Source organism: Equus caballus, chromosome 25, assembly GCF_041296265.1.
Source record: "Equus caballus isolate H_3958 breed thoroughbred chromosome 25, TB-T2T, whole genome shotgun sequence".
In the NCBI taxonomy this organism is placed as follows: domain Eukaryota; kingdom Metazoa; phylum Chordata; class Mammalia; order Perissodactyla; family Equidae; genus Equus; species Equus caballus.
This window is the reverse complement of record NC_091708.1, coordinates 46864888-46888606: the sequence shown is the minus strand read 5'-3', so window position 1 is coordinate 46888606 and position 23719 is coordinate 46864888. Positions and strand designations below refer to the sequence as shown.

At 57.2% G+C, this 23719-nt stretch overlaps 3 protein-coding genes and 1 long non-coding RNA gene across 10 annotated transcripts; all 4 read right to left on the bottom strand.

Annotated features, from left to right (window-relative positions):
• Nucleotides 1-237: 237 nt before the first annotated feature.
• On the bottom strand, nucleotides 238-2368 carry PAXX (PAXX non-homologous end joining factor). 6 transcript variants are annotated; one of them, XM_023629415.2, is made up of 7 exons: nucleotides 1646-2368; nucleotides 1511-1571; nucleotides 1216-1265; nucleotides 951-1141; nucleotides 805-873; nucleotides 551-635; nucleotides 238-472 (listed from the first exon to the last, which is right to left on the bottom strand). In XM_023629415.2, the coding sequence occupies exons 1-7, from the start codon at nucleotides 1744-1746 to the stop codon at nucleotides 427-429; spliced, it is 603 nt and encodes a 200-aa protein (XP_023485183.1). In that variant the 5' UTR covers nucleotides 1747-2368; the 3' UTR covers nucleotides 238-426. The 6 variants fall into 6 exon arrangements, with proteins under 6 accessions (XP_023485183.1, XP_023485184.1, XP_023485185.1 ...); XM_023629416.2 differs by having other exon boundaries at nucleotides 238-449; XM_023629417.2 differs by having other exon boundaries at nucleotides 238-445.
• Nucleotides 2369-12634: 10266 nt separating this feature from the next.
• Nucleotides 12635-15266, bottom strand: LCNL1 (lipocalin like 1). 2 transcript variants are annotated; one of them, XM_023629414.2, is made up of 7 exons: nucleotides 15010-15266; nucleotides 14499-14638; nucleotides 13925-13998; nucleotides 13696-13806; nucleotides 13326-13427; nucleotides 13027-13052; nucleotides 12635-12763 (listed from the first exon to the last, which is right to left on the bottom strand). In XM_023629414.2, exons 1-6 carry the CDS (start codon nucleotides 15115-15117, stop codon nucleotides 13027-13029), a joined length of 561 nt encoding a protein of 186 aa, XP_023485182.2. In that variant the 5' UTR covers nucleotides 15118-15266; the 3' UTR covers nucleotides 12635-12763. The 2 variants fall into 2 exon arrangements, with proteins under 2 accessions (XP_023485182.2, XP_005606011.4); XM_005605954.4 differs by lacking the exon at nucleotides 15010-15266 and having other exon boundaries at nucleotides 14499-14950.
• Nucleotides 15267-16400: 1134 nt separating this feature from the next.
• On the bottom strand, nucleotides 16401-19569 carry PTGDS (prostaglandin D2 synthase). Its single transcript, NM_001081868.1, is given in 7 exon segments — nucleotides 16401-16448; nucleotides 16783-16808; nucleotides 17281-17382; nucleotides 17515-17640; nucleotides 18308-18384; nucleotides 18490-18629; nucleotides 19430-19569. Coding segments are annotated over 6 exon segments (585 nt in total). The 5' UTR covers nucleotides 19544-19569; the 3' UTR covers nucleotides 16401-16448.
• Nucleotides 19570-21456: 1887 nt separating this feature from the next.
• Nucleotides 21457-22352, bottom strand: LOC138920788 (uncharacterized). Its single transcript, XR_011432581.1, has 3 exons — nucleotides 22225-22352; nucleotides 22023-22118; nucleotides 21457-21579 (listed from the first exon to the last, which is right to left on the bottom strand). It is a non-coding gene; the product is annotated as an uncharacterized lncRNA (long non-coding RNA).
• Between the last annotated feature and the right edge of the window lie 1367 nt (nucleotides 22353-23719).

Sequence of the window (23719 nt, the reverse complement as noted above, 5' to 3'; positions counted from 1 at the left end):
GGGGGTGGAAACAGAGTTCTAAACTTGGGAAGCCCTGGCCCTGCTGCAAACGAACGACCCTCTCCACTCCTGGGCTGGCCAGGCAGGGACAGCTGGCGGCTCCTCCACCAGGAAGAGAGAATGGAGCCAGGAACATCTGTTTCTGTGCTGTGGCCCCAGGCCCAGATCGCAGGCCCCAGGGAATCCCTGATCCCTCTGCCCTAGCCAGCCCCCACGAGTGAGAGCCTGGCCAGGAGCTTCACCTGAGAAAGCCATTTATTTGACGTGGAAGGGGCTCCAGAAGCAGTTCTGTTCCTGCTGGCCAGCAGGACGGGCAGGTGGCGGTGGTGTGGTCTCCAGTGGTGGTCCCAGGGGCTGCCCCTCTCTGCAAAGGTGGACTCCTGGCAGGGTCACACTTTTTGCTGCAGCTTCAGGGGTCGTCAAAGTCTACACCACTGGCTGGTTTCTTACTAGGAGAGAAGAGCGGGTGACACTACAGGGGTATGGAGGGAAGGGCAGGGCTCCAGGGATGGACCCTGAGCACAGGAGGAAGGGGCAGGTGGGTGGGTACCTCTTGAAGCCAGGGTTGATGAGGGACTCTCCTGGACACCTTCTCCTGACCCCAGGTCCAGGGCCCCCTCTCTGAGGATCTGGGTCTGGGGAAAACAGGATGGGAGGGGGGTCCTGAACCCGGCAGGATCCCAGGACCATAACCCCCCCTCCACAAAGACAGATCCTCTCTCTGGAGCTTGAGGCTTGTTCGTGGGAAACTGAGTCCCAGAGGAAAGAGGACAGCCCCAGCCCATCATAGGTGACAGGCTTTACCTGGTAAGAAGAGCTGAGGCCCCACCAGCCTGGGGCTCTTCCTTGGGCTGGCGGCTGTCTCCTCCGCAGCTGGGGAAGAAAGCCAGGAATGGAGGCACAGGCAGGGGACCCTAGTGAGGGTGCCAGGTGCCCACCGCCCACCCTACCTGCCAGCTGCCGCTCCAAGCTGCACACGCGCTCTGCCAGGCCCAATGTCAGTGCCTGCAACCTGGAGGCAGCCTCTGGGCCCGGCACCTTGGAGAGGTCAAAGTCCAGTGCCGAGGGCCCCCCTGAAAGGGTCAGGGATGCTCTGTCCTCCTGCAGGGTGAAAGTCACAGCTTGCTGCTTGCAGGCTGCCCTGGGAAAGGAGCGGCGCTGAGTACTGAGGCCAGAGCCCCCGCGGCCACACCCTCCTCCCGCTCAGGGGCTCACCTGAACCGGGAGACGATGTCCTCAGCCGCACTCAGGCCAAAACGGGCTTTCTACAGGGCATAGGGGCTGGTCACCAGCTGCCCGAGACCCCAGAACCACTGGGGACACCCCAAACCTGCCCGACCCAGAGCCAGCCGGGACCCCAGGCCGATCTTAGGACCACGGCTACAGAGCCGGGGGAAGGTGTCCAGACCCTCCAGGATATCCCAGACCGCCCGTTCGACCCCATAGGTGGTCTGGCTGCAGGCAGGGCGTGCCGGGGGCTGCCATGCCCCCCAGGAGCCCCGTTACCCACGAGGGCCGCCAGGCTGTCCGGTGTGAAGCAGGTGCTCCAGAGCTCCGCGGCGTCCGTCACACTGCGGGGACGGGAGGTCAGGCGCGACGCGCAGGGAGGCCCGCGCTCCACCGCCCCGCGGACCCCACCACTCACCAAAGGTTGAAGCCGGCCCCGCTCCCCTCCCCCTCGCAGTAGCACACGAAGCGCGGGGGCCCAGGGCCGAGCGGCAAAGTGCACAGCGGCGGCAGCGGCATCACGGCACCCCGGGAGCGGGGGATTGGGCCAGGCCGGACGCAGCTGTGGGACTAGGGCGCCTGCGCGAGCTGATGGCTTCCGGGGGCGGGGCCTGCTCCAGTGGGCGGGTTCGGGGTGGTGCGGGGCTTAGGCCGCAGGGGCGGGGCTACGTGGGTGGTGCCTAGCCAGAGGGGAGCCTTCCCTGTGGGGCGTGGCCTGAGCCCGTGGGTGTGGCTTAGGGCTGGGGCGGGGTTAAGTGGGCGGTGCTTAGTCATGGGGTGGAGTCTGCGCCAGTGGGCGGAGCTCCCGGGCCGGGCTGTGCGGAGCGCTGTCCCGGCGGCGCGTGCGCTGCGCGGCGGGGCCCCGGGCTCCAGCTCTCGGGCCCGCGTGGCGTTACCCGCCCTGCGCGCCCGCCGTCCCCGCCGAGTCCGGGGTTCCTTCCTTTGCGCGGAAGTCCCTGCCCCGTGTCCAGCCCCGCTGCCGGCCACCCTCGCTGGTCCCAGCGGCCTCCCCCTGGCCTCCACGCCCAGTCTCGCCCTCCCCCGTATATTTCTCACGTCGTCTTCAGATACAAACGCAAAGCTTCCTAACGCCGAACCGAAGTCAAAATACAACAGTATTTTATGAATAAATTATGGTAACCAGCGCAGAAAGCTTCCGTCCCTCGTTCATCCATTCCATGGCATTTCCCAGCGCCTCTTCTGTGCCCCCTGCTGTCCTTGAGCGCACTTTGATGGAGGCCTCTATTCCCCTGGCGCTTGTGAGATCTAATGGGAGAGACAAACAGCTAACAACGAAAGATGACACTCTCAGGCAGTGCAAGAGCTATGCACTTCCGCAATTCGGATGGGGAGCAGGTGCCGTTGGAGCCGTGACTTTGGGGGAGAGAAGGATGGAGCACACCAGGATGGGGGTTCCCAGAAAGAGGGGCAGCCCCTGCAGAGGCCCCAGAGTGGGCACAGAACAGTTCTGCTCAAGGCTTTTCAAGAAGGCTAGGGTGACCACATGGTGGCCGTGGGGAGGGTGGCTGGTGGGTTCTTGAGCTATGCTGAAAATGTATTTCAAGTGTGCCTGTAGCCAAGCCTACCTCGTTTCCTGCTTTCTCCTGGTTCACAACTGTCAGTCCTTCTGAGGCTCCTGCCTCAAGGCCTCTGCACGTGCTGTTGTCACTGCCTGGCACGCCTTTTCCCCAGACTCACATACTTCCTTTAGGTCTTTTTTTTTTTTTAAACTTTTTTTTTTTAAGATTTTATTTTTTTTCCTTTTTCTCCCCAAAGCCCCCCCAGTACATAGTTGTATATTCTTCGTTGTGGGTCCTTCTAGTTGTGGCATGTGGGACGCTGCCTCAGCATGGTTTGATGAGCAGTGCTATGTCCACGCCCAGGATTCGAACCAACGAAACACTGGGCCACCTGCAGCATAGTGCGCGAACTTAACCACTTGGCCACGGGGCAGCCCCTTTCCTTTAGGTCTTTACTCAAAAGTCACCTTCTCAGTGAGGGCTTCTCTAGTGGCTTTATATAAAATGTCAACACATTGCCTAACATCTCATGTCTTCCCTCCTGTTTTGTTGTTTTCCACACTTGTCACTATGTAAAGTACATTCTGGTTTACCTATTGTGGCAGCTGATGGCCCCCACCCATGCCTCCCTCCTGCGTTTACACTTTTGTGCATCCCCCGAGTGTGGGCTAGATTGAGTAACTTCCAGCCAAGAGAGGACAGCAGGAAGGATGGGCTGTCACTTCCCTCTCCCTCTGGAATTGCTCTCCATGACATGAGGCAGCACTGTGGAGACATCCACGTGGCAAAGGATGAAGGCCTGCCAACAACCAGCAAGGGAGCTGGGACACAGACCCCCCCTCGGCGGAGCCTTCTGATGAGGACACAGCTGTGGCCCATAGCTTGACTGCAGCCTCATGAGAGATCTTGTGCCCGAGGCCGGAGCACCTGGGGCCAGATTCCTGACCCTCAGAAACTGGGAGATAGTACAGGCTCGTTGTTTTAACCGGCAAAATTCTGGGGTAGGGAAAGAGAGGCGCAGCAAAATGGCGGGGTGAGCTGACCCAGGATTCTCTCCCCTCCAAAATACAACAAAAGATTGGAAGAACTGAATTTCAGAGAATAAACATAATGCCAGCTCGTTAGAGACCTACAATACCAAGAAGGAGGAGATCATAAACCTAGCTTTACACCTTCGGAGGCGCTGGAACGGTAGAGAGAAGATCGCTCCCTCCCCTAGAGTCTGCGATCGCTGCAGCGCCGGTCGGGAAGGAGCGGGGGAGGGGCCGCGCGACCGGGGGATCATCCAGGACTCCTGCCGCTCCTGCCGCTGATTCAGTGGAGACCCGCTGACGGGGGGGGGGAGGTTCCGTCCGCGGGGACCCTATAAATCAAGGGCCTTGGGATACCAGAGAACAGAACTGATCTGAACCCAGACCGGCGCGTGTGAGTAACAGCCCCTCCCCCCCAGCAAAGCCTGTGGGCGCAGCCATCTTGCCCCAAGGCGGAGAGCTAACACGCCGCTCTCGACCCCCATCTAGTGGCGACAGGCTGTAACTGCAACTGAATTCTACCACCATGAGAAAAAACCGCTCCTCTACCATCCAGCAATTTATAAAAGCCCCAGACCAGAAGGAAAACAATAAAAACACAGAATTAAGTCCTGAGGACTTGGAATTAGGTAAACTAAGTGATAATGAATTAGAGCAGCTATAATCAAAAAACTCAATGAGGTAGAGAGAAAGAGAAACAAGCCGAGTTCTGGAGTTACTTCACAAAAGAGATTGAAATCATAAAGAAGAATCAAACAGAATTACTTGAGATGAAAAACACAATGGACCACATAAAACAGAATACGGATTACCTGAATGCCTGTGTAGACAACATAGAGGAGCAAATTAGCATAATCGAGGACAGACAGGCTGAATGGCGCCAGACAGAGGAAGAAAGAGAACTAAGAATTTAAAAAAATGAGGAAAATCTCCGAGAGATAATGGATTCAATGAGGAGTAAGAACATAAGGATCATAGGAATTCCCGAGAATATGGAAAAGGAAAATGGAGCAGAAAGTGTGCTTAACGAAATTATTGAAGAGAACTTCCCAAATCTAGGGACCAACGGAGAAATGTGTGTAGAGGAGGGTTTTAGATCTCCTAGATTTGTCAATGTAAAAAGACCTACCGCAAGGCACATAGTAGTAAAGTTGGCAAATAGGAATAATAAGGAAAGAATACTCAGGGAAGTAAGAAAAAAAAAGAGAATAACCTATAAAGGAGCCCCTATCAGACTGTCAGCGAATTTCTCTACAGAAACCCTACAAGCTAGGAGAGAATGGAGTGATATATTCAAAGATTTAAAGGATAAAAACCTTCAGCCAAGAATACTCTATCCAGCAAGAATTTCCTTCAGATATGAGGGAGAAATTAAATCTTTTCCAGACAAACAAAAGTTAAGGGAATTTGTAACTAAAAGCCCTCCACTACAAGAAATCCTCAAGAAGGCTCTCATACCTGAAAAAAGAAAAAAGGGAGAAAGGGGACACAATCCACAGACTAGGGAGACCGATGGATAGAACCAGAACAGGATGGCAAATATTCAATTATAGCATTAGGGTAAAAATAAGGAAACTACCAAAACAAGGACGATATTAGCACTCTAACTACAAATTAATAAGACGAGTTGGAATAAAAAATGAAAATAATTATTTAGGAGGGGAAGAGCAAAGGGTCTAAATCAGTATTGGTCAAGTAGGTAAGAGACCACCAGAGAATAGACTATATTATACATGAGATTCTAAATACAAACTTCAAGGTAGACACTAAAATAAAGTACAGAACAGAGTCACAAATCATAGATAAGGAAAAATCTAAGAAACCCAGCATAAGAAATTGCAGTATCAAATGGGTAGTCTAAAGCACACAGGAAAAGAAATGCAGGAAAACAAGATAATGAGCGACAGATGGACAGCATTAAGTCCACATGCATCAATAATCACTCTCAATGTGAACGGATTGAACTCTCCAATAAAAAGACACAGAGTGGCAAAATGGATTAAAGAACAAGATCCAACAATTTGTTGCCTCCAGGAAACACACCTCAGCCCCAAGGACAAACACAGACTCAGGGTGAAGGGGTGGAGGACAATACTTCAAGCAAATAGCAAGGAAAAAAAGGCAGGTGTTGCAATTCTTATATCAGACCAAGTGGATTTCAAAATAAGACAGGTAAAGAGCCACAGAGGGACAATATATAATGATCAAAGGGACACTCCATCAAGAAGAAATAACGCTTATAAATATCTATGCACCCAACACAGGAGCACCAAGATTCATAAAGCAACTATTAACAGACCTAAAGGAAGATGTTAAAAACAACACAATAATAGTAGGGGACCTCAACACCCCACTCACATCAGTGGACAGATCATCCAGACAGAAAATCAACAAGGAAATAGTGGAGCTGAATGAAAAACTAAAACAATTGGACTGAATAGACATATATAGATCACTCCACCCTGAAAGAGCTGAATACACATTCTTCTCAAGTGCACATGGAACATTCTCTAGGATAGAGCATATGTTGGGAAACAAGGCAAGCCTCTACAAATTTAAAAAAATTGAAATAATAACAAGCATCTTCTCAGATCGTAGTGCTATAAGGCTAGAAATTAATTACAAGAAAAAAGCTGAGAAAGGCACAAAGATGTGGAGACTAAACAACACACTACTGAACAAGCAATGGATCATTGAAGAAATAAAAAAATACCTGGAAACAAATGAAAATGATAGCATGCCATACCATCTCATATGGGATACAGCAAAAGCTGCATTAAGAGGAAAATTCATCGCAATACAGGCACATCTTAACAAACAAGAAAAATCCCAAATAAGCAACCTTAAAGCACACCTAACTGAACTAGAGAAAAAAGAACAAATGAAGCCCAAAGTCAGCAGAAGGAGAGAAATAATAAAAATCAGAGCAGAAATAAATACTATTGAAACGAAAAAGGCGGTAGAAAGGATCAATGAGACAAAGAGCTGGTTTTTTGAGAAGATAAATAAAATTGACAAACCACTAGCCAGACTTACAAAGAAAAAAAGGGAGAAAGCTCAAATAAACAAAATCAGAAATGAGCGAGGAGAAATAACAACAGACTCTGCAGAAATACAACAGATTATAAGAGAATACTACAAAAAACTATATGCCAACAGAATGGATAACCTAGAGGAAATGGATAAATTCTTGGACTCCTAGAATCTCCCAAAGCTCACTCAAGAAGAGGCAGACAATTTGAACAGACCAATCACAAGGAAAGAGATTGAAACAGCAATCAAAAACCTCCCAAAGAATAAAACCCCAGGAACAGATGGCTTTCCTGGGGAATTCTACCAAACTTTCAGAGAGGATTTAATACCTATCCTTTTCAAGCTATTCCAAAAAATTAGGGAAAATGGAACACTTCCTAACACATTCTATGAGGCCAACATCACGCTGATACCAAAACCTGACAAGGACACCATGAAAAAAGAGAACTATAGGCCAATATCACTGATGAACATAGATGCAAAAATTCTCAACAAAATTTTGGCAATCAGAATTCAGCAATTCATCAAAAGAATCATACATCAGGATCAGGTGGGATTCATACCAGGGACACAGGGATGGTTCAACATCCGCAAATCAATCAACGTGATACACCACGTCAACAAACTGAGGAATAAAAACCACATGATCCTCTCAATAGATGCAGAGAAGGCATTTGACAAGATCCAACAGCCATTTATGATAAAAACTCTGAACAAAATGGGCATAGAAGGAAACTACCTCAACATAATAAAGGCCATATACGACAAACCCATAGCCAACATCATACTTAATGGGCAAAAACTGAACCCCATCCCCCTGAAAACAGGAACGAGACAAGGATGCCCTTTATCACCACTCTTATTTAACATAGTACTGGAGGTCCTGGCCAGAGCAATCAGGCAAGAAAAAGGAATAAAAGGAATCCAAATAGGGAGGGAAGAAGTGAAACTCTCGCTGTTTGCAGACGACATGATCTTATATATAGAAAACCCCAAAGAATCCATTGGAAAACTCTTAGAAGTAATCAACAACTACAGCAAAGTTGCAGGGTATAAAATCAATTTGCATAAATCAGTAGCATTTCTATACTCCAGTAATGAACCAACAGAAAAAGAACTCAAGAATACAATACCATTCACAATTGCAACAAAAAGAATAAAATACCTTGGGGTAAATTTAACTAAGGAAGTGAAGGACCTATATAATGAAAACTACAAGGCCTTTCTGAGAGAATTGGATGACGACATAAGGAGATGGAAAGACATTCCCTGTACATGGATTGGAAGAATAAACATAGTTCAAATGTCCATTCTACCTAAAGCAATCTACAGATTCAACGCCATCCCAATCAGAATCCCAATGACATTCTTTACAGAATTAGAACAAAGAATCCTAAAATTCATATGGGGCAACAAAAGACCCCGAATTTCTAAAGCAATCCTGAGAAAAAAGAACAAAATGGGAGGCATCACAATCCCTGACTTCAAAACATACTACAAAGCTACAGTAATCAAAACAGCATGGTACTGGTACAAAAACAGGTGCACAGATCAATGGAACAGAATTGAAAGCCCAGAAATAAAACCACACATCTATGGACAGCTTATCTTTGACAAAGGAGCTGAGGGCATACAACGGAGAAAAGAAAGTCTTTTCAACAAATGATGCTGGGAAAACTGGAAAGCCACATGTAAAAGAATGAAAATTGACCATTCTTTTTCACCATTCACCAAAATAAACTCAAAATGGATCAAAGACCTAAGGGTGAGACCTGAAACTATAATGCTTCTGGAAGAAAACGTAGGCAGTACACTCTTTGACATCAGTATTAAAAGGATCTTTTCGGACACCATGCCTTCTCAGAGAAGGGAAACAATAGAAAGAATAAACAAATGGGACTTCATCAGATTAAAGAGCTTCTTCAAGGCAAATGAAAACAGGATTGAAACAAAAAAACAACCCACTAACTGGGAAAAAATATTTGCAAGTCATATATCTGACAAAGGCTTAATATCCATAATATATAAAGAACTCTCGCAAGTCAACCACAAAACATCAAACAACCCAATCAAAAAATGGGCTGGAGACATGAACAGACATTTCTCCAAAGAAGATATACTGATGGCCAATAGGCACATGAAAAGATGCTCATCATCGCTGATCATCAGGGAAATGCAAATCAAAACTACACTAAGATATCGCCTTACACCCGTTAGAATGACAAAAATATCTAAAACTAATAGCAACAAATGTTGGAGAGGTTGCGGAGAAAAAGGAACCCTCATACACTGCTGGTGGGAATGCAAACTGGTGCAGCCACTATGGAAAACAGTATGGAGATTCCTCAAAAAACTAAAAATAGAACTACCATACGATCCAGCCATCCCACTACTGGGTATTTATCCAAAGAGCTTGAAGTCAGCAATCCCAAAAGTCCTGTGCACCCCAATGTTTATTGCAGCACTGTTTACAATAGCCAACACGTGGAAGCAACCTAAGTGTCCAGCAACAGACGAATGGATAAAGAAGATGTGGTACATATATACAATGGAATACTACTCAGCTGCAAAACAGAACAAAATCATTCCATTTGCAATAACATGGAGGGACCTTGAGAGAATTATGTTGAGTGAAATAAGCCAGCGAGAGAAGGATAATCTGTGTATGATTCCACTCATATGAGGGATTTAAAATTATGGACTAAGAACAGTTTAGTGGATACCAGGGGAAAGGTGGGGTGGGGGGTGGGCACAAAGGGTGAAGTGGTGCACCTACAACATGACTGACAAACATTAATGTACAATTGAAATTTCACAAGATTGTAACCTATCAATAACTCAATAAAAAAAAAATCAAAAAAAAAAATTCTGGGGTGATTTGTTATTCAGCCGTAGGTGACTCCACTTATTTATCCTGTTTATTGCCCATTGCCCCCATGAGGTCTTTACCACCGTATTCTCAGTGCTTAAACAGTGCCGGGCACATAGAGACATTCAATAAATACTGTGAGTGCGTGAATGCCAAGTGGGAGGTGCTAGGGGGTTAAGCAGGGGCGGGATGGAGAGGGGCACAGCTGATGCGTGTGCGTGAAGCCCACGGTGGTGCCAGGAGGAAAGAGGCCCAAGGGCTACAGGTGTGGAGGTGCGGGGTGGTGGGGCAGGGAGAATAGCAGGGAGCTGCTGTGTTCCTCACGGCAGAGCTGATGGAGGCTGGGCCAGGGGCTCAGACTGCAAGTGGAGAGAGGTGGAAGGGAGGGGTCACGGTGACCCTTGTGTTTGGGGAGAGGGGAAATGTCCTTTCCCAAGACGACTGGGCTGGGGCAGTTTGTGATGTGACCTGATGCATGATGGGCTGGATGCCTGACGGAGGGGAGTGAAGGCCGATGTGTGCAAGAGACTCCAGTCTAGAGGAAGAATCAGGCCGAGACGTGAACGTGGAGGTGCCAGCCTCGAGGCCTGTCTTGAACATCAGTCCCTCCAGGCACATTTCAGGGCCTAGGAGAATGTCTCTGTGTGGGCCGTGGTGGGCTGAATGAGGACTCTTCAGAATATCAGGTCCTGACCCCTGGAACCTGTGCCTATGAGCTTGTAGGGAAAAGGAGCTTTTTGCAGATGCAGATAAGTTAAAGATCTTGAGATGGGGAGAGATTCCTGGATTATTGGAATGAAGCCTAAATGCCATCACAAGCGCCCTTATAGAGAGAGGCAGAGAGAGATTTGCCAAAGAAGAAGAGGAGGATCCAGGTGGCCGTAGGGGGCAGAGATAGGAGTGATGCAGCCACAAGCCAAGGAGTGCCGGCAGCCACCGGAAGCTGGAAGAGGCAAGGAAGTATCCTCCCCCAGTGCCTTCGGAGGGAGCAGGGCCCTGTGACACCTTGATTTCAGCCCAGTGACAACTGATTCTGGACTCTGGCCTCCAAAACTGTAAGAGAATAAATGGATGTTTTCAGCCTCCGAGTTTGTGATAATTTGTTACAGCAGCCCCAAGAAACAGATAAAGGCCTGAAACAAAGATTAGTCCCAAGCATGGTAAGAAAGCTGCAGTGTCTAAATTTAAAACAATCACACACTTATCTAGAAAATGCAACTCATCAACCAGCCTTCAGCGCCTCAGCTTTTCCATCGTGAGCAATCCTATTTAATGTGGGATGTGGGTGCAGGGTAGGTAAGGCCTCAAACACAGACGAGGGGAGGGTCTAAGAAGGTCTCCAGGCAGCCTGGGCACGGAATCAGGGTGTGAAGGAGAGCAGGGAAGAGAAGCGGCTGGCCTCTAATACCAGGGCACGGAGCACTGTAGGCTGAGCAGCAGAGAGGAGCAAAGAGCACAGAGAAGGAGCAGGTAGGGTGGTCCCATAAATCTAAGGAAGGACCAAGCAGGGGGTATTTCAGCACAGTGGATCCAGTGAGCCAAGCAGAGAGCTAGGAGAAGAGCATTCTGGGGGGTGGGGGAGTAGCATATGCAAAGACTCTGTGGCAGCCACAGGGCTGGTATGTTCAAGAGACACGAAGAGGTCAGCTGGGCTGGAATTAAGGAGAGTGGGCGGTGGGGTCAGAGGAAGGTCCATCAGGGGGGACTGTCGGCCACCTGAGGACTTTGGCCTTTACTGTTGGTGGGACCAGACCCTTGGGGGCGGTTCTCAGCAGAGGAGGGCATGAGCTGACAGATCTTGCACACGCATCCCTTGGGTTTCTGGGTGGAGATCTGGCTGAGGGCTACCCCCGTGTGGCCTGATTAGGGTGGTGCAGAACAAGACGAGCCACGGGCTGACGGCCTGATGGCCTGGAGCCCAGACAGCTTCTCAGCAGACACCTAAGGTAGGCAGACAGCCCCTGGCCCAAGTGTCTCCAGAAAGGGCAGGAGGGTGAGCTCACTGATCACACATGTGGGAGGGGCTGGCTATCTAGGCCTTGCCACATCCCACTGGCCTTCAGTTCCAGACTGGTGTCAGGCTGGGGACAGGGGGAAAACTGCCTTTGTAGTGTCCACAGGTGGGCCAGAGGCCGGCATCTAGGCCAGGGGCAGGAGAGGCGCTGGCTGGGCACCCAGGTGTTGGGTGCAAGTGTGGAGGGCTATCTGGGGCCCCAGGGAGTGGGGGCTATGCCTCTGACCTCCCTGCTCAGAAGGGCCTGGATCAAGGAAGCCAGTCTGGCAGGACAGGGCTGTGTTTTTTTAATGAAAAATGTCTAACCAATTGAAAAGCAGAAATAATAGTATAATGATCCATCACCCAGATGGAACAATTATCAGCATTTTGACATATTTACATCTGGAATTTTCTTCCTAAACAATTTACATTACAGATATCATGCCATTTTACCCTCAAATTTTTCAGACCGTGTCTTTAAAGAAGAGCGACACCGTCCTACATAAACACAACGGCAGGACAGAGTTTGTACCCCACCCCACCCCATTCTTTCTCTCCCCACACTCTGGGCAGGGAGGGCCCGGCTCAGAGTGTGAACAGCGGGCACTTGGCAGGCAGGGGTCAGGGGAGATGTTGGGGATGGAAGGGGATCCTGAGGACAGAAGCAGCCCAGATACCCCATCCTGGCCGTGGTTTGGGAGGACCCATGGGAGCCTGGCACGCAGCTCCGCCAGGCCTGGGGTGCAGAGCTGAGCCCCAGCCCCTCCCAGGCCGGCAGCTGCCAGGGTGGCCCTTGCCCGGTGATGGCGTGGAGGCCCACCCTGCGGGGCCAGAGCCCGAGCTCGGCACTGTTCCTCTCTGGAGGTCCAGGCCATAGGGGGTGGGGCAGGCCCCCTCCCAGGGTGCCCCTACCACCGCGCCCCAACCCCCCTTCTCTCAGTACACCAAACGCACAAGCTTGACTGTGGGAGATTGTTTATTATGCTGGGGGAGGGGCGGGGAGAAGAGGGCGCTCTTTGGGGAGGCTCCGTAGGTGGAGCAGCACCCAGCGGCAGGTCCTGCAGGCACTCCTGGGCTCGACCCCTCACTGCAGACAAGGGGGCAGGGGTGGGGGGTGGGTGGCGTCCGCTGCCCTCTCTGGGTCCAGGCCCGGACCCTACCCTATCCCTCCCCATCGCTGCCTGCTGTCCTGTCTTGATTTTTGTGGTGCCACCCGTATCCCAACCCCCAAGACAGAGGATCCCACAGTGCAGCCCTCTGGCCAGGAGGGGCCTCCATTGGTAGGCAGGGTGCTGGGCACTGCATGATCTGGTGGGGGGGGCGGTGTCCAGGCCAGCCCCTGGTACTCACCTAGGAGAAGGCACCAGCACACTGGTCTGTGGAAGAGAGCGGGGCCTGAGGAACTACTCAGTGCCCCTTCCCCTGGGCTGGAGCCCCCCTGCCCCCAGCAGCCAAGCCCCCCTGGCCGGTGGTCCCCTCCTGAGGGGGCATCGTTCCACCCTCCCCTGGCCCAGACAGGCCAGGGCTGCCCCGGTACTTCTGTCCACGTCTCGGGTCAGTGTGGGGAGCCTCCAGGCCTGGCCTTGCCAGTTGGGGTCTGGGGTCTCCTGGCTCCAGCAGCCCAGAGCTGGGGTGGAGTCAGCACTCACCCGACTTGGGGAGCAGGGCGCCCTGGCTGGGGTTCAGGCCCACTTGGGGTGCCAAATGCTGCATCTTCTGAGCACCTTCGGGAAACAGCTCTGGGGCTCGGGCTGTGGGTAGAGAGGGCCAGTGAGCAGAGGGGGCAGGGCCCGGAGGAGAGGGGGATAGAGGGATGGGGAGGGGAGGGGTCTGGACTCCCCCTGCCACAGACATGGGGGTCTCAAGAAGACCCTTGGAGACAGTGGTTCCACCTGCCACAGAATCGGAACTTGCTGGAAAGTGCCTATGGGCAACACTCCAGACCGGAGCTCGGCCACGGCCCCTTAGAGGAGAGGCCTGTGCCTGGGACGGGGTGGGGGTGTCAGGAACGCCGCCCACCGTAGAGCTGCAGCCAGACGTTCCTAACGCCCCCCTTCTGTGTCTCGAAGTACAGCACGGCGAAGTGCTTGTAGTCGGTGACCACGACTCGGACGTCGGTCTGCGCCATGGCTGAGGAAGCGAGAGCCGCTGAGCCCAGTGCCCTCAGCCCAGGCACCAATCAGGCAGCCAGCACGGCCCCCAGGGGCCCCCAGCACCCCCACTGCCCTCTCAGCCACGCCCCCCTCACCGGCATTGCTGAACTGCCCATCCACGGCACCCTTGCTGAGGGTCATGTCCATCTTCTGGCAGCTGCCATCAGGCCTGGGGGGGAGGAGCCACAGCACCCTGAGCAGTGGCCCCTGTGTGTGTCCTGAGGACGCTGCCCAGCCACGACGCGACCGGCCACCTTGCTTAGGGTGGGGCGGTGCCAGCCTGCCCGGCATCCACTCACTCCCCTCACAGCGCTGCTCAGAGGACACAGGTGCTCATGACTGTCTCACAGGTGAGGAGACAGCTGGGGGCAGGTAGCACGTACTGGGTCAGGGGCACACAGCCAGGGGACGTGGGTCTCCCCTCCAGACTCACACAGACACAGGGACGCTGCTCCTCCACACCCAGGTCTCAGGGACAGCGTCCAGCACGGGCTAGGCCCCTTGGGGAGCAGCCCTGCTGCTGCCACTGTTTTAAGAGTCCCTGCAGCCCAGCCTGGGTCTGACTCCCGAATGGGTCAGGGACACCTGTGGTTCCCGCTGGCTCACGTCCAGCCTCACACTGGCCACGTCTAAGGCTCAGTCGGAAGTGGGGCTCGTGGGGTCACTTACGTGGAGTACCCAAACTTGAGAGCCAGGTCGCCATTGGCCAAGGAAGTCACCAACACCACGGGCATCTTCATGCTGTCCCTGGAGTCCAGGAAGCCCTGGTCATCCGACACCACCCCAACCATGTACCAGGTGCCCTGGAACTGCAGGGAAGGTGCAGGGAGAGCTGGGGGGCAGACCCTGCATCCACATCGACCTGATAGGGGCCAGCTGGAGCTCGTCCCAGTGCGAGGCCCTGGGGAGTGGTGCTGGGCACAACCTGGAGGCTGGGCGGAGGGCTGCTGACCGCCCCAGCCCACCCCACCCATGAGACAAATGGATGAGGCAGATGGATGGGGGCTCTCTCCCCTGGCCCCCGGACTCAAGCTGAGCCAGGATCAGGGAGAGTGTGGGCAGGGCTGGGCTGCCCCTGACCCTCCAGCCTCCCTGGGTATAATGCAGCCAGGCCCCTAGGACCAGAGAGTCGTCCATAAGGAGGAGGGGATGGGTCTGGCCTGGGGATGCCTGGGCGCACCTGGTTGGCATCAAAGTCAGCCTGGATGGGGACCTGGGCCTGGCCTGAGGACACCCAGAGCAGGGCAAGGATGGAGCCAGTCAGCAGCATCTGCAGCATCTGCAGCATCCTGGAGGGAGGTCGGTCCCAGCGACGGCGGAGACTCTGGCTCAGGGCAGGGGTGCTGGGCTGGCCTCTCCAGCTCAGGCTTTATGCCCCTGAGATGCCCCGGGGCAGTCGGCCTGAGGCCTGGGCCAGGGCCCACTGTGATAGGCTGCCGATCAAGTTGCACCCTGCAGCGCCCTGGCCTAGCTGCCTCCATCCCACCCGCCCAATCCCCTGTTTCCTCCTGGGGAGGGGGCCAGATGCCCTGCAGCAGGAGGAGGCGTGGTTCTGGCAGGTCCTCTGGGATGTCGGCCCCCAGCCCTCAGCTCAGGCACAGCCCCCAGGGACCTTCCTCCAGGAAGGCCTCCCAGAGCTCACGCTCACCTCTGAGTCTCACAAGCCTTGGTGCCCCTGAGGGCCTGGCTGAGGTCTGCCGGGGTGGGGGCCTGGTGAGCAGCTGCAGTGGGTGCTGCACCTTGTGAGCCATGGGGCCAAGGACAGGCCCCTGAAAATGGCCACCCAGCCAAGAACCTGGGGGATAGCAGGAGGCGAGGGGCAGGGCTGGGCAAGACGGGCTCTGGTGCCAGGGCCCTGGCGAACGGGTGGGCTGTATGCTCTGGAGGCCCAGGGGACTAGGGGCACTCAGGTAGCTAGAGGCGATGTGAGGGTGGCTTGTCTCCAACCCATCGGTGAGTGTGTCCCAGTCTGGGGCAGGGACACTCCAGCCACATTCCTCTTTGTCCCCCTTCTCTCTGCCCAATCTGAGTGCACTAATTCCGCAGCTTCAAAAACCTATGCACCCCGAGCTCCCTGGGCCTCAGGCCTCCCCGGGCTGGGGAGGCTGGCCGCAGGCGCGGGCCTGGGAATTAGGAGCTGATGGGCACTGGCCCAGAGCCCAATGGCTGTCACTTGAGGGGTGTAGCTGGAGGAGCCCGCGGTGGGTCAGAACACTGAGTGGGGTGAGCGGGGGCGTGATGGTACCTCCCTTAGCTGTGCTGACTCCTGCCCCACCCCACCAGGAGCAAACGCTGGCAGGTCCAAGCCCACCCCTCCGGTGTCACACAGAGCCAGCCTCTGAGATTTCATGGGGGTGGGAGGGGAAACCGAGGCCCAAAGTGAGTGGGGGAGGGGGTCAGGTCCCCAGGGAGCAGGCCAGAGCCAGGCCCAGAGCATCGGCCACAAGACAGACAGGCAGGAGCCAGGCTACTGACTTGCTTCTGGAGTTTATTTTCAGAGCAGGACAAAGCCCAAGGGGGCAGAGGCGGTGGAGGGAGGAGCCAGGGATGGGGTCTCAGGGGTCTTGGAAGAAAGAGCAGAGCAGGGCAAGACAGCCAGGTCCTGAGGGTTGAGGTGACCTGGCCAAGGGAGCAGCACCATCAGTTCAGTGGAGCAGGTAACACCGCCCCTCCTTGCCCCAGGGTCCCCAGGGGAGTGACCCCTGCCCCCCAGGACCTTGTGCCCTGACCTCCCCTCCTGCCTGCCCCACCCTGTTACTGTCCCAGCCTCCAGCTCCTCCTACCCCCCCGCAACCTCACTGAACCCCATGGGAGCCCTCTCCCCTTGGACCAGCCCCTGTCTGCCTGGGACCACCCTTGGCTGTTGTTGGATGTGTGTTGAATGAATGACTGAGTGAATGAACGAATGAATGGCAACTGCTGGGTGAAGCTGCCCTCTGCCCACCGCACTCACCTAATTGTGCTCCTCCATGCACTTATCTGCCGAGAAAGAAGCCGGGGCCGTGGTCAGCACCCCACGCTGGGGCTGCTTGCCCACCCGGGCTGCCTACGCCCCCCAACATTGTGCCTGAGCCCCCGTGTAGCCGCTGCCCCATGTTCCTGCAGCCTGTGCCCCCCATGGGCACCCCCACCCCACAGGTTCCATTTCTAGGGCCCGCCCCCCATCAGGCTGGGGGCCCTTGTATCCTGCGGGCTGAGCCAGGGTCTGGCACACAGTAAGTGCTGGTGAATCCAGCGTGGGGGGTTTCCTGGAGTATCTTCCGGTGCCCCCCCACTGGCTGCAGCCAAGGTCATGGGGTGAGGACAGACTGCCCCCCACACCAGAGGACCGTGCCAGTCAGTGGGCGGTCTGGCCGGACGCACCCCACCCCCAGCCTCCCCCAAATCAGGAGACTGCTTGTCTGCCGCTAATCTGACCTTAATCTCCCCATCAGATTAGTGCCCCCCTCACCGGTCTGTGGCAAGAAGACAATGGCATCCTCTGTGAAGCCCTGGGCTTTGGCGAAGGTGCTGAATTTCTCCTTCACCTCAGGCCTCGGGCTCTGCACACGGCCTGGGGCAGGAGGAAAAGCCGCTGCCTCAATGTGGGGAGATCTCTGCTTGGCCCCCATTCCCCAGGTTCAGGGTTCCCCTTGGGTCTCTCTCTGGCCGGGCCTGAGGCCAGGCCGTGGGGCGGGGCACGTACTGTAGAGGGTGGCCATGCGGAAGTCCTGGCCGCCCAGGCCTTTGGTGCTCTCGGCGTGGGTGTAGAGCAGAGCGTACTCCTCATAGTCCGTCTCTACCACTGACACCTCATGGACCATGCCCCAGTCTGGGAATCCACGAGAGGACCGGGTTGGGGACCCTGCCCCCAAACCCGGCCCGCTCTGGGGCTGGCTGTGGGAGGGGCCCGGGCTCCTCCCCGTTTGTCAGGCTGCCTTCCCTGTCCCCTCCCCCATTTGGACAGGTGGCCAGCTCCCTGCTTCCTGCCTGCACAGCCTGTGAACGTTTCAGGGTCCAGTGTCCCCAAGCCAGAAGTCCTGAGGGGCCAGCAAACACGCAGGCTCAGAAAATTAGGGGTTCATGGTGCAGCTACAAACCCCTTGGCCAGAACCGGGAAGAGGAAAGGTTGCTATCCCCAGGGGAGTGGGGAGGCCTCCCCCCAGGGTCCCCAGGCGAGAGCTGTGGGGAGCTGTGAGGGGTACTGGGGGGCTGCCTGCGTGGGCTCCGCCTGGCCAGCAGAGAGGGGCAGCAGAGACCTGGGGAAATCCCATCTTGGGGCAGGAAGGGGCCTGGCAGGACATGGGCTCCAAAGAGGATCCAGTGCCCAAGAGAGGGTCCCTGATACCCAACACCCGGGCCTTGCACCTGCTGACCCTAGTGGGGCAGCTACCACCCCACCTCGTGTACTGCTGGGGTAGGAGGTTCTCCCAGAGTCACCGCCAGCAAGTGTCACCCAGGGCTGGACCCAGGGGTCCAGGGAGGGGGCCCCTACTCACGGGGACTCGTGTAGCTATAGCAGCCTGGGGGTCCGGCCGGCTGCAGCAGCAGGGTCCGGGTCTCACACTGGTCTTTCCTGTGGGCAGGTCACCTCGGGGTCAGAGGTCAGGCCTAGGGTGTCCCTAGATCGCGACCACGGGACGGGAAGCTTTCAGCCCCAGAAGCCCGCCCGCCGCCCGACCTGAGGAAGGTGGAGGTGAGGTTGAAGCCGCCGTCTGCGGTCGGGGCCACCACCGACGTGCACATGGACAGCACCTTCTTCTTCTCCCGGAACCAGCTCGAGTTGGAGGCCAGGCCCGAGGTGAACCAGCGGCCCAGGAACTGCGGCGAAGGGCCAGGACCCGCTGGGGCCGACAGGGGTGGGCGCCCCCGCCCCTCCCGCTCGGGTCTCCAGCCTGGCCCGGCCCAGCCCCGCCCCGCCCCGCCCCGCCCCGCCCCGCCCTGTCCGTCGGTGGAACTGGCGGCAGAGGGCGCCCTGGCAGTTCTTGGAGGGGTCGGGGCGAGCCTGGCTGCCCTGGGCGGACTGCGGGGCGTCTGCGACGCTCGGGGACGGGGTGCGGGGAGGGGTGGGGCTGGAGACCCGAGACGGTGCGGGACGGGAGGACCTGCTCCGGCGCGTCCCCGCACAGCCCCTGAGGGTGTGCGCGCCGCCGGCTGTCTGTGTGCCAGGCGCGGACCCGCGCGCTCGGGTTTGTGTGGGCACCCGCGTGCGCCACCCCCGTGCGCCATCCGCATCTTCGCACTAGTGCACCGAGATGAGTCCTGGGACCCAGGTGTAGAACGTGTGCCTGCTTCCTCTGGGCATCTTGAGCTCAGAGGGGTGACTGTGTTTGGATGGCGTGGGCACGCAGGTAGCCCGCGTGTCTGTATGTGCCGTGTGCGCGCTCGAGGACATAGCTGCTTCCCTACGGGTTGGGGATACCCGGCTCGGCGCTCTTGGTTGGCGAATTGCAGTCGCCCCAGGGGGCCTCGTGTGGTCAGCCTCCTCCGGCAGGGGTCTAGCCTTCCTTCCACTCAGCTGAGCTCCTCTCTTCCCAGGGAGACAGCTGGCCCCAGAGAGCACCCCCTTCCCCTGACAGGGCCCTGTCCTGCCTTGGGGACTGGGCAGGGGAGCCCCTCACCTTGTCCTGTTGGAAGTTGGGCTGCAGGGAGGGCTGGGCCTGGGCTCGGGTCTGCAGGACCCCCAGGACCCCCAGCAGGACCAACCCCATCCACAGCGTGTGTGAAGCAGCCATTCTGCAGGATCTGAGCAGGCGTCTGGGGCCTGGTGCCAGCAGTGCGGGCAGAGTGAGGGAGGCAGGCAGGAGGAGCAGAGGCCGGTGGGGAGACCCCTATTTATGGGCCTGGCTTGGCCTCCACCCAGGGCCCAAGGACAGCCCACTGGAGGCTCGTGATGCTGAGGGGAGGATGGGGCAGCCCAGCCCAGCTGCAGCCTCGCCCCCCACAGGGCTGCTTATGTAAGAGGCTCTGACTAGGACAGGCCTGGGCCCTGCCCCTGGGGGCTGAGTGAGGTGGGGGAGCAGGCAGAGGCCCCTGCATGGCTGGTCCCTTCTCCAGGCCCAGAAGCCCGTCCCAGCAGCCTGGATGTGGGCAGGGGGCATGGGCCTTGGCGCTGCCTTGCCTCTGGGGCCTCTGGTCACTTCCCACCTGCGGCTGGGACCCTGGTCTCACAAGCCCTGCCATCCTTCCCTTTCCAAGCCTGTGACCCTGGGAGGGGATGAAAGACCCCGTTTTGCCATATGAGTTTGGTCCTGAAGGCCTTGCGGGCCGGGTGCTGATGGGAAGATGAAGGGACAGTCTGGCCCCGATGTGGACCCCAGGGCCAGGCGTGCTGGGCACGGCTTCCCCACAACCTGCTAGTGGTGCTCTGCTGGTGGCCCCTGGGTGCCCTCCTCAGCCTGGGGCCCCTCTGGCCTCGGGCACGGCCCATCCCTTGTGAGTGGCCCCAGCTGCACTGGTGCCCCCTGCCCCAAGCCTGGCCCAGCGGCACCCTGTGGCACTCAGGTCTGTCCTGTTACCTGGGGTGCTGAGGTGGGGACTGCTCGCAGCCACGGTGTCTCCCCCAAGCAGAGGACGTGAGGCCACCTGCCCACCTTACAGAGAGGGCTGCCTCCCTCCAGAAGCTGCCCTGGGTTGACAGGCCGTCTCTGGGACCTGGGCCCTGATCAAATCTGCCTAGTGTCACCTATCCCTTTGCTGCTGCCCCACGTCACTCCAGGCCAGCCAGGGCCTCAGCACTGGGCTGAGTGGGGTCAACAGCTCTGACCAACAGTGAGGGGGTGGGTGTGAGCATCCATGGGGGGCAGGGAGCCTGGGCTCTGACCCTGGGAGGGGGGATGAGGCCGGGGAAGCAGTTCCTGTGTGGGGTGCCACTGGGGGGACAGGGGCTGGTCATCCCCAGACACAGGCCCAGCCCATCAGGGGTTCAAGCTCCTGTCCCAGGGCCTGGCACCTTCTGCCCGGAAGCTGGATTCTTGGCAGCCCTGGCCTCTGGCTTTGGAATGGCCCCAAGGCTGTCCGGAAATGTTCGTGGGGGAGGCGTGGGTGCAGGTCAGCTCCCTGAATGGGACCAGCATGGACACTGCCACCCACCCAGTGGGGGCAGGAGAGTGGGCACCAGGCCCACTGGGGTCCTGGTGAGGTTGAGGCGCCTGCATCTTAGCCCACGGGCCTCCTGGCCCTGGCTGGGCCCCTGCTGTGGGCCCAAGCGTGTCCTGGTGGGACTGGGCACCCCTCCTAGGCTGGGAGCTTGGAGGTGCCGGTGGAAGCAGGAGTGAGTGGTCTTCTCTGGGGAGGGGGGGCAGACTGTGGGGAGGGGCTGCTGGTGATGGCACCCTGGCCCAGGAGCAGATCTGGGGGTTCCTTTTGGGGTGGGACAAATGCAGGAAGAGGAATGTGGGAGGGGGGCTTGGGGGCACCAGCCGCACACCCGTGTGGGCACCAGGCCTCCTGCCTGTTCTCTGGTTGAGCCCTGGCAGCCCCTTGCCCTTGGGGAGGCTAGTGGCTCTGAGTGGCCGGGCTGGAGGTCCCTGCTCAGGCCAGGCACCTGCAGGGTGGCAGCGAAGTCTCACCATGCTAAGCACTGGCTTCTCCCCACAAAACTCACCTGTGAACGGGGCAGGGCTGTGTGCGCCCTCTAGAGGACCCCGCCTCCTGCCCCCGTCCCAGGGCCCCTGCCTTGCTCAGCTCCCACCTGCCATGCTGCCCAGGCTAAACTGCTGGGCGGGAGACTTGAGACAAAACTTCTCCTCCAGCGGACACAGCGCTCGCCCTGTGGGGTGGAGAGGACGGTGGATGAGAGGGGAGACCACCTAGGCCAGATGGGGCCAGGGCTGCAGCTGGAGGGGCCAGGATTCTGATGGCCCCACTCAGCCCAGCCCGTGACAGCAGGAGTACCACCCCGCCTCCCCCCCCCACCTCCCCAGTTCCTTCCTGGTGCCCCCATGGCCTTCCCCAATGCCCCCCACAGCCTTCCCCATGCCCCCCGTGGCCCTCCTTGCGCCCCCAGGCGTTGAGACCCCTCCTGTCTTGCTGCTGCCTTCTCCTACCTCTCCTGGGTGCTTACCCTCCTGGGTTCCAGTCTGCTCTGTGCCAGCAACTTGTCTTGTGCTGGGGCCAACCCTGACCCTCCCCACACCCTGGCCCTCCCACCTGCTCCTGACACCCCAGGCCGGGCTCCCCAAACCCGCGTTCCCTCTGCTCCTTTCTCCCCACCTGATGCAATCGCAGTTCCACTCAGTGGCCAGAGACAGAGCCCTCGGGCCGGGTTCTCCATGGCCCCTCCAAGCCCTGAACTCCTTCTCCAAGAACCTGCACTTGTGTGATGGACAAGCCCCACGTTCACTGGTCTTGCACCCTGCACCCCGCCATCTCCCCGCCCAGGACCCTGCCAGCATGGCTGCTGCCCCCTCCAGACCTCTCGACAGCTCCTGCTGGGCCGCCACGCTGATGGCCGAAGGAGCAGCTCCCTCTGGCTCCTGCCACCAGCGCCCTATGCCACCCTTTCAGGCTGGTTGGCTCCTCCAAGGCAGAGCCCAGACGCCACCTCTTGGAAGCCCTCCGTAAAGGCCCAGGTGAGGTTCCAGGGGGATCTGGTGTCCCTCCTCCTGCTCCGGGACGCTTCTCCCCTCCGTCTTGTTTTAAGAGAACCTTAAAGCAAGGTTTTAAAAGGTGTCCATTCCCACCTGCATCCTGTAGGCACAAAGCACTGGAGAGCCTAGGACACCTGGGTCAGATCAATGAATGAACAGGTGGATGAATGAACGAACGGATGCAGGTACACACGCAGGCACACAGGAATCCAGTCCGGAGCAGCGGGGTGAGCGGAGCAGCCCCTGCATGCTCCCCAAGAGAGGTGCTCCTGCCACTGGCAGGTGGTCCTACAACTTCCAGTGGCTGTGGTCCTTCTTCCTGAATGCATTTCCCGCCAGGCAGGGGCTGGGCCATCCCCTGTACCCGCAGGAAGGCCGGGGCTGGGCAGAGCCCAGGGTGGTCCAGGAAGCCCCTTCCCGCCTTGTCCCTGCTGCCGCCTCTGGGCAGCCCAGGCTGGGAGCAGGGTCTCTGGGGCTGGGCCTGTACTGATGCTGCCAGCGGAAGCCAGAGGCCACCAGGCTGCAGCAGGGTGACCCTGGCCTGTCAGGGACAGGGTGATGCTGGCCTGTGGCTGGGCTCTCTGGGCCTCAGTCTCCCCATCTGTGCAGAGGGACTGAGCATGTTCTCAACCCTCAGGGACTCATGGGAATCAGGCAGAGTATGGACCCAGGCAGGTTTGTGTCTAGGAACCTCTTTGCAGCAAAGGGGGGGCTTCTGTCAGCCTGCAGGCAGGGTCAGGCTGAGGCCAGGGCCCTGGACTCCTCCCTCCCCTCTGCTCCGGCCCTCCCTCAGCTGCCCCTTGGCCCCTTCCCCAGTCCTCCTGGAAGTTGGACTGCAGGGATCCTAAGCAGAGGTGGGATTGGGTGGGGGTCTGGGCACAGCCCAGCCAGAGAGGACCCAGGACCCAATTTTGGGGCTCAGGAAGTGGGTGCCAGGGAAGGTGCTGAGCCCAGAAGGTGGAGGAGGAGGCCCCCTGAGAACCTTTTTACGGGCACACCTGTGCCAGCCCCCCTGAGAGCCGGTGGTTCGTCTTTTGCCAGGTCCAGGCAGGGTCAGCCTTTGCTAGCAAGTCCTGTAGAGACACTTGCCAGATTTCTGCCCCTTTCTCTCCACTGGGGGCTATGCAAAGGGGGCCTGGGGTGGGGTTGGGAGGCATCTCCACTCCCCCCCCCCCCCGCATGCCTGGGTAAGCACCATGACTCTTTCTGCTCTGCCCGCCCCTTCACTCCACTCTGAGCTCGACCCTGTGCATGGTCAGCACCCCTGGCTGGGCCATCTCCAGCCTCCAGGGGCCCCTACTCAGGCTGACCTAGGGGGTG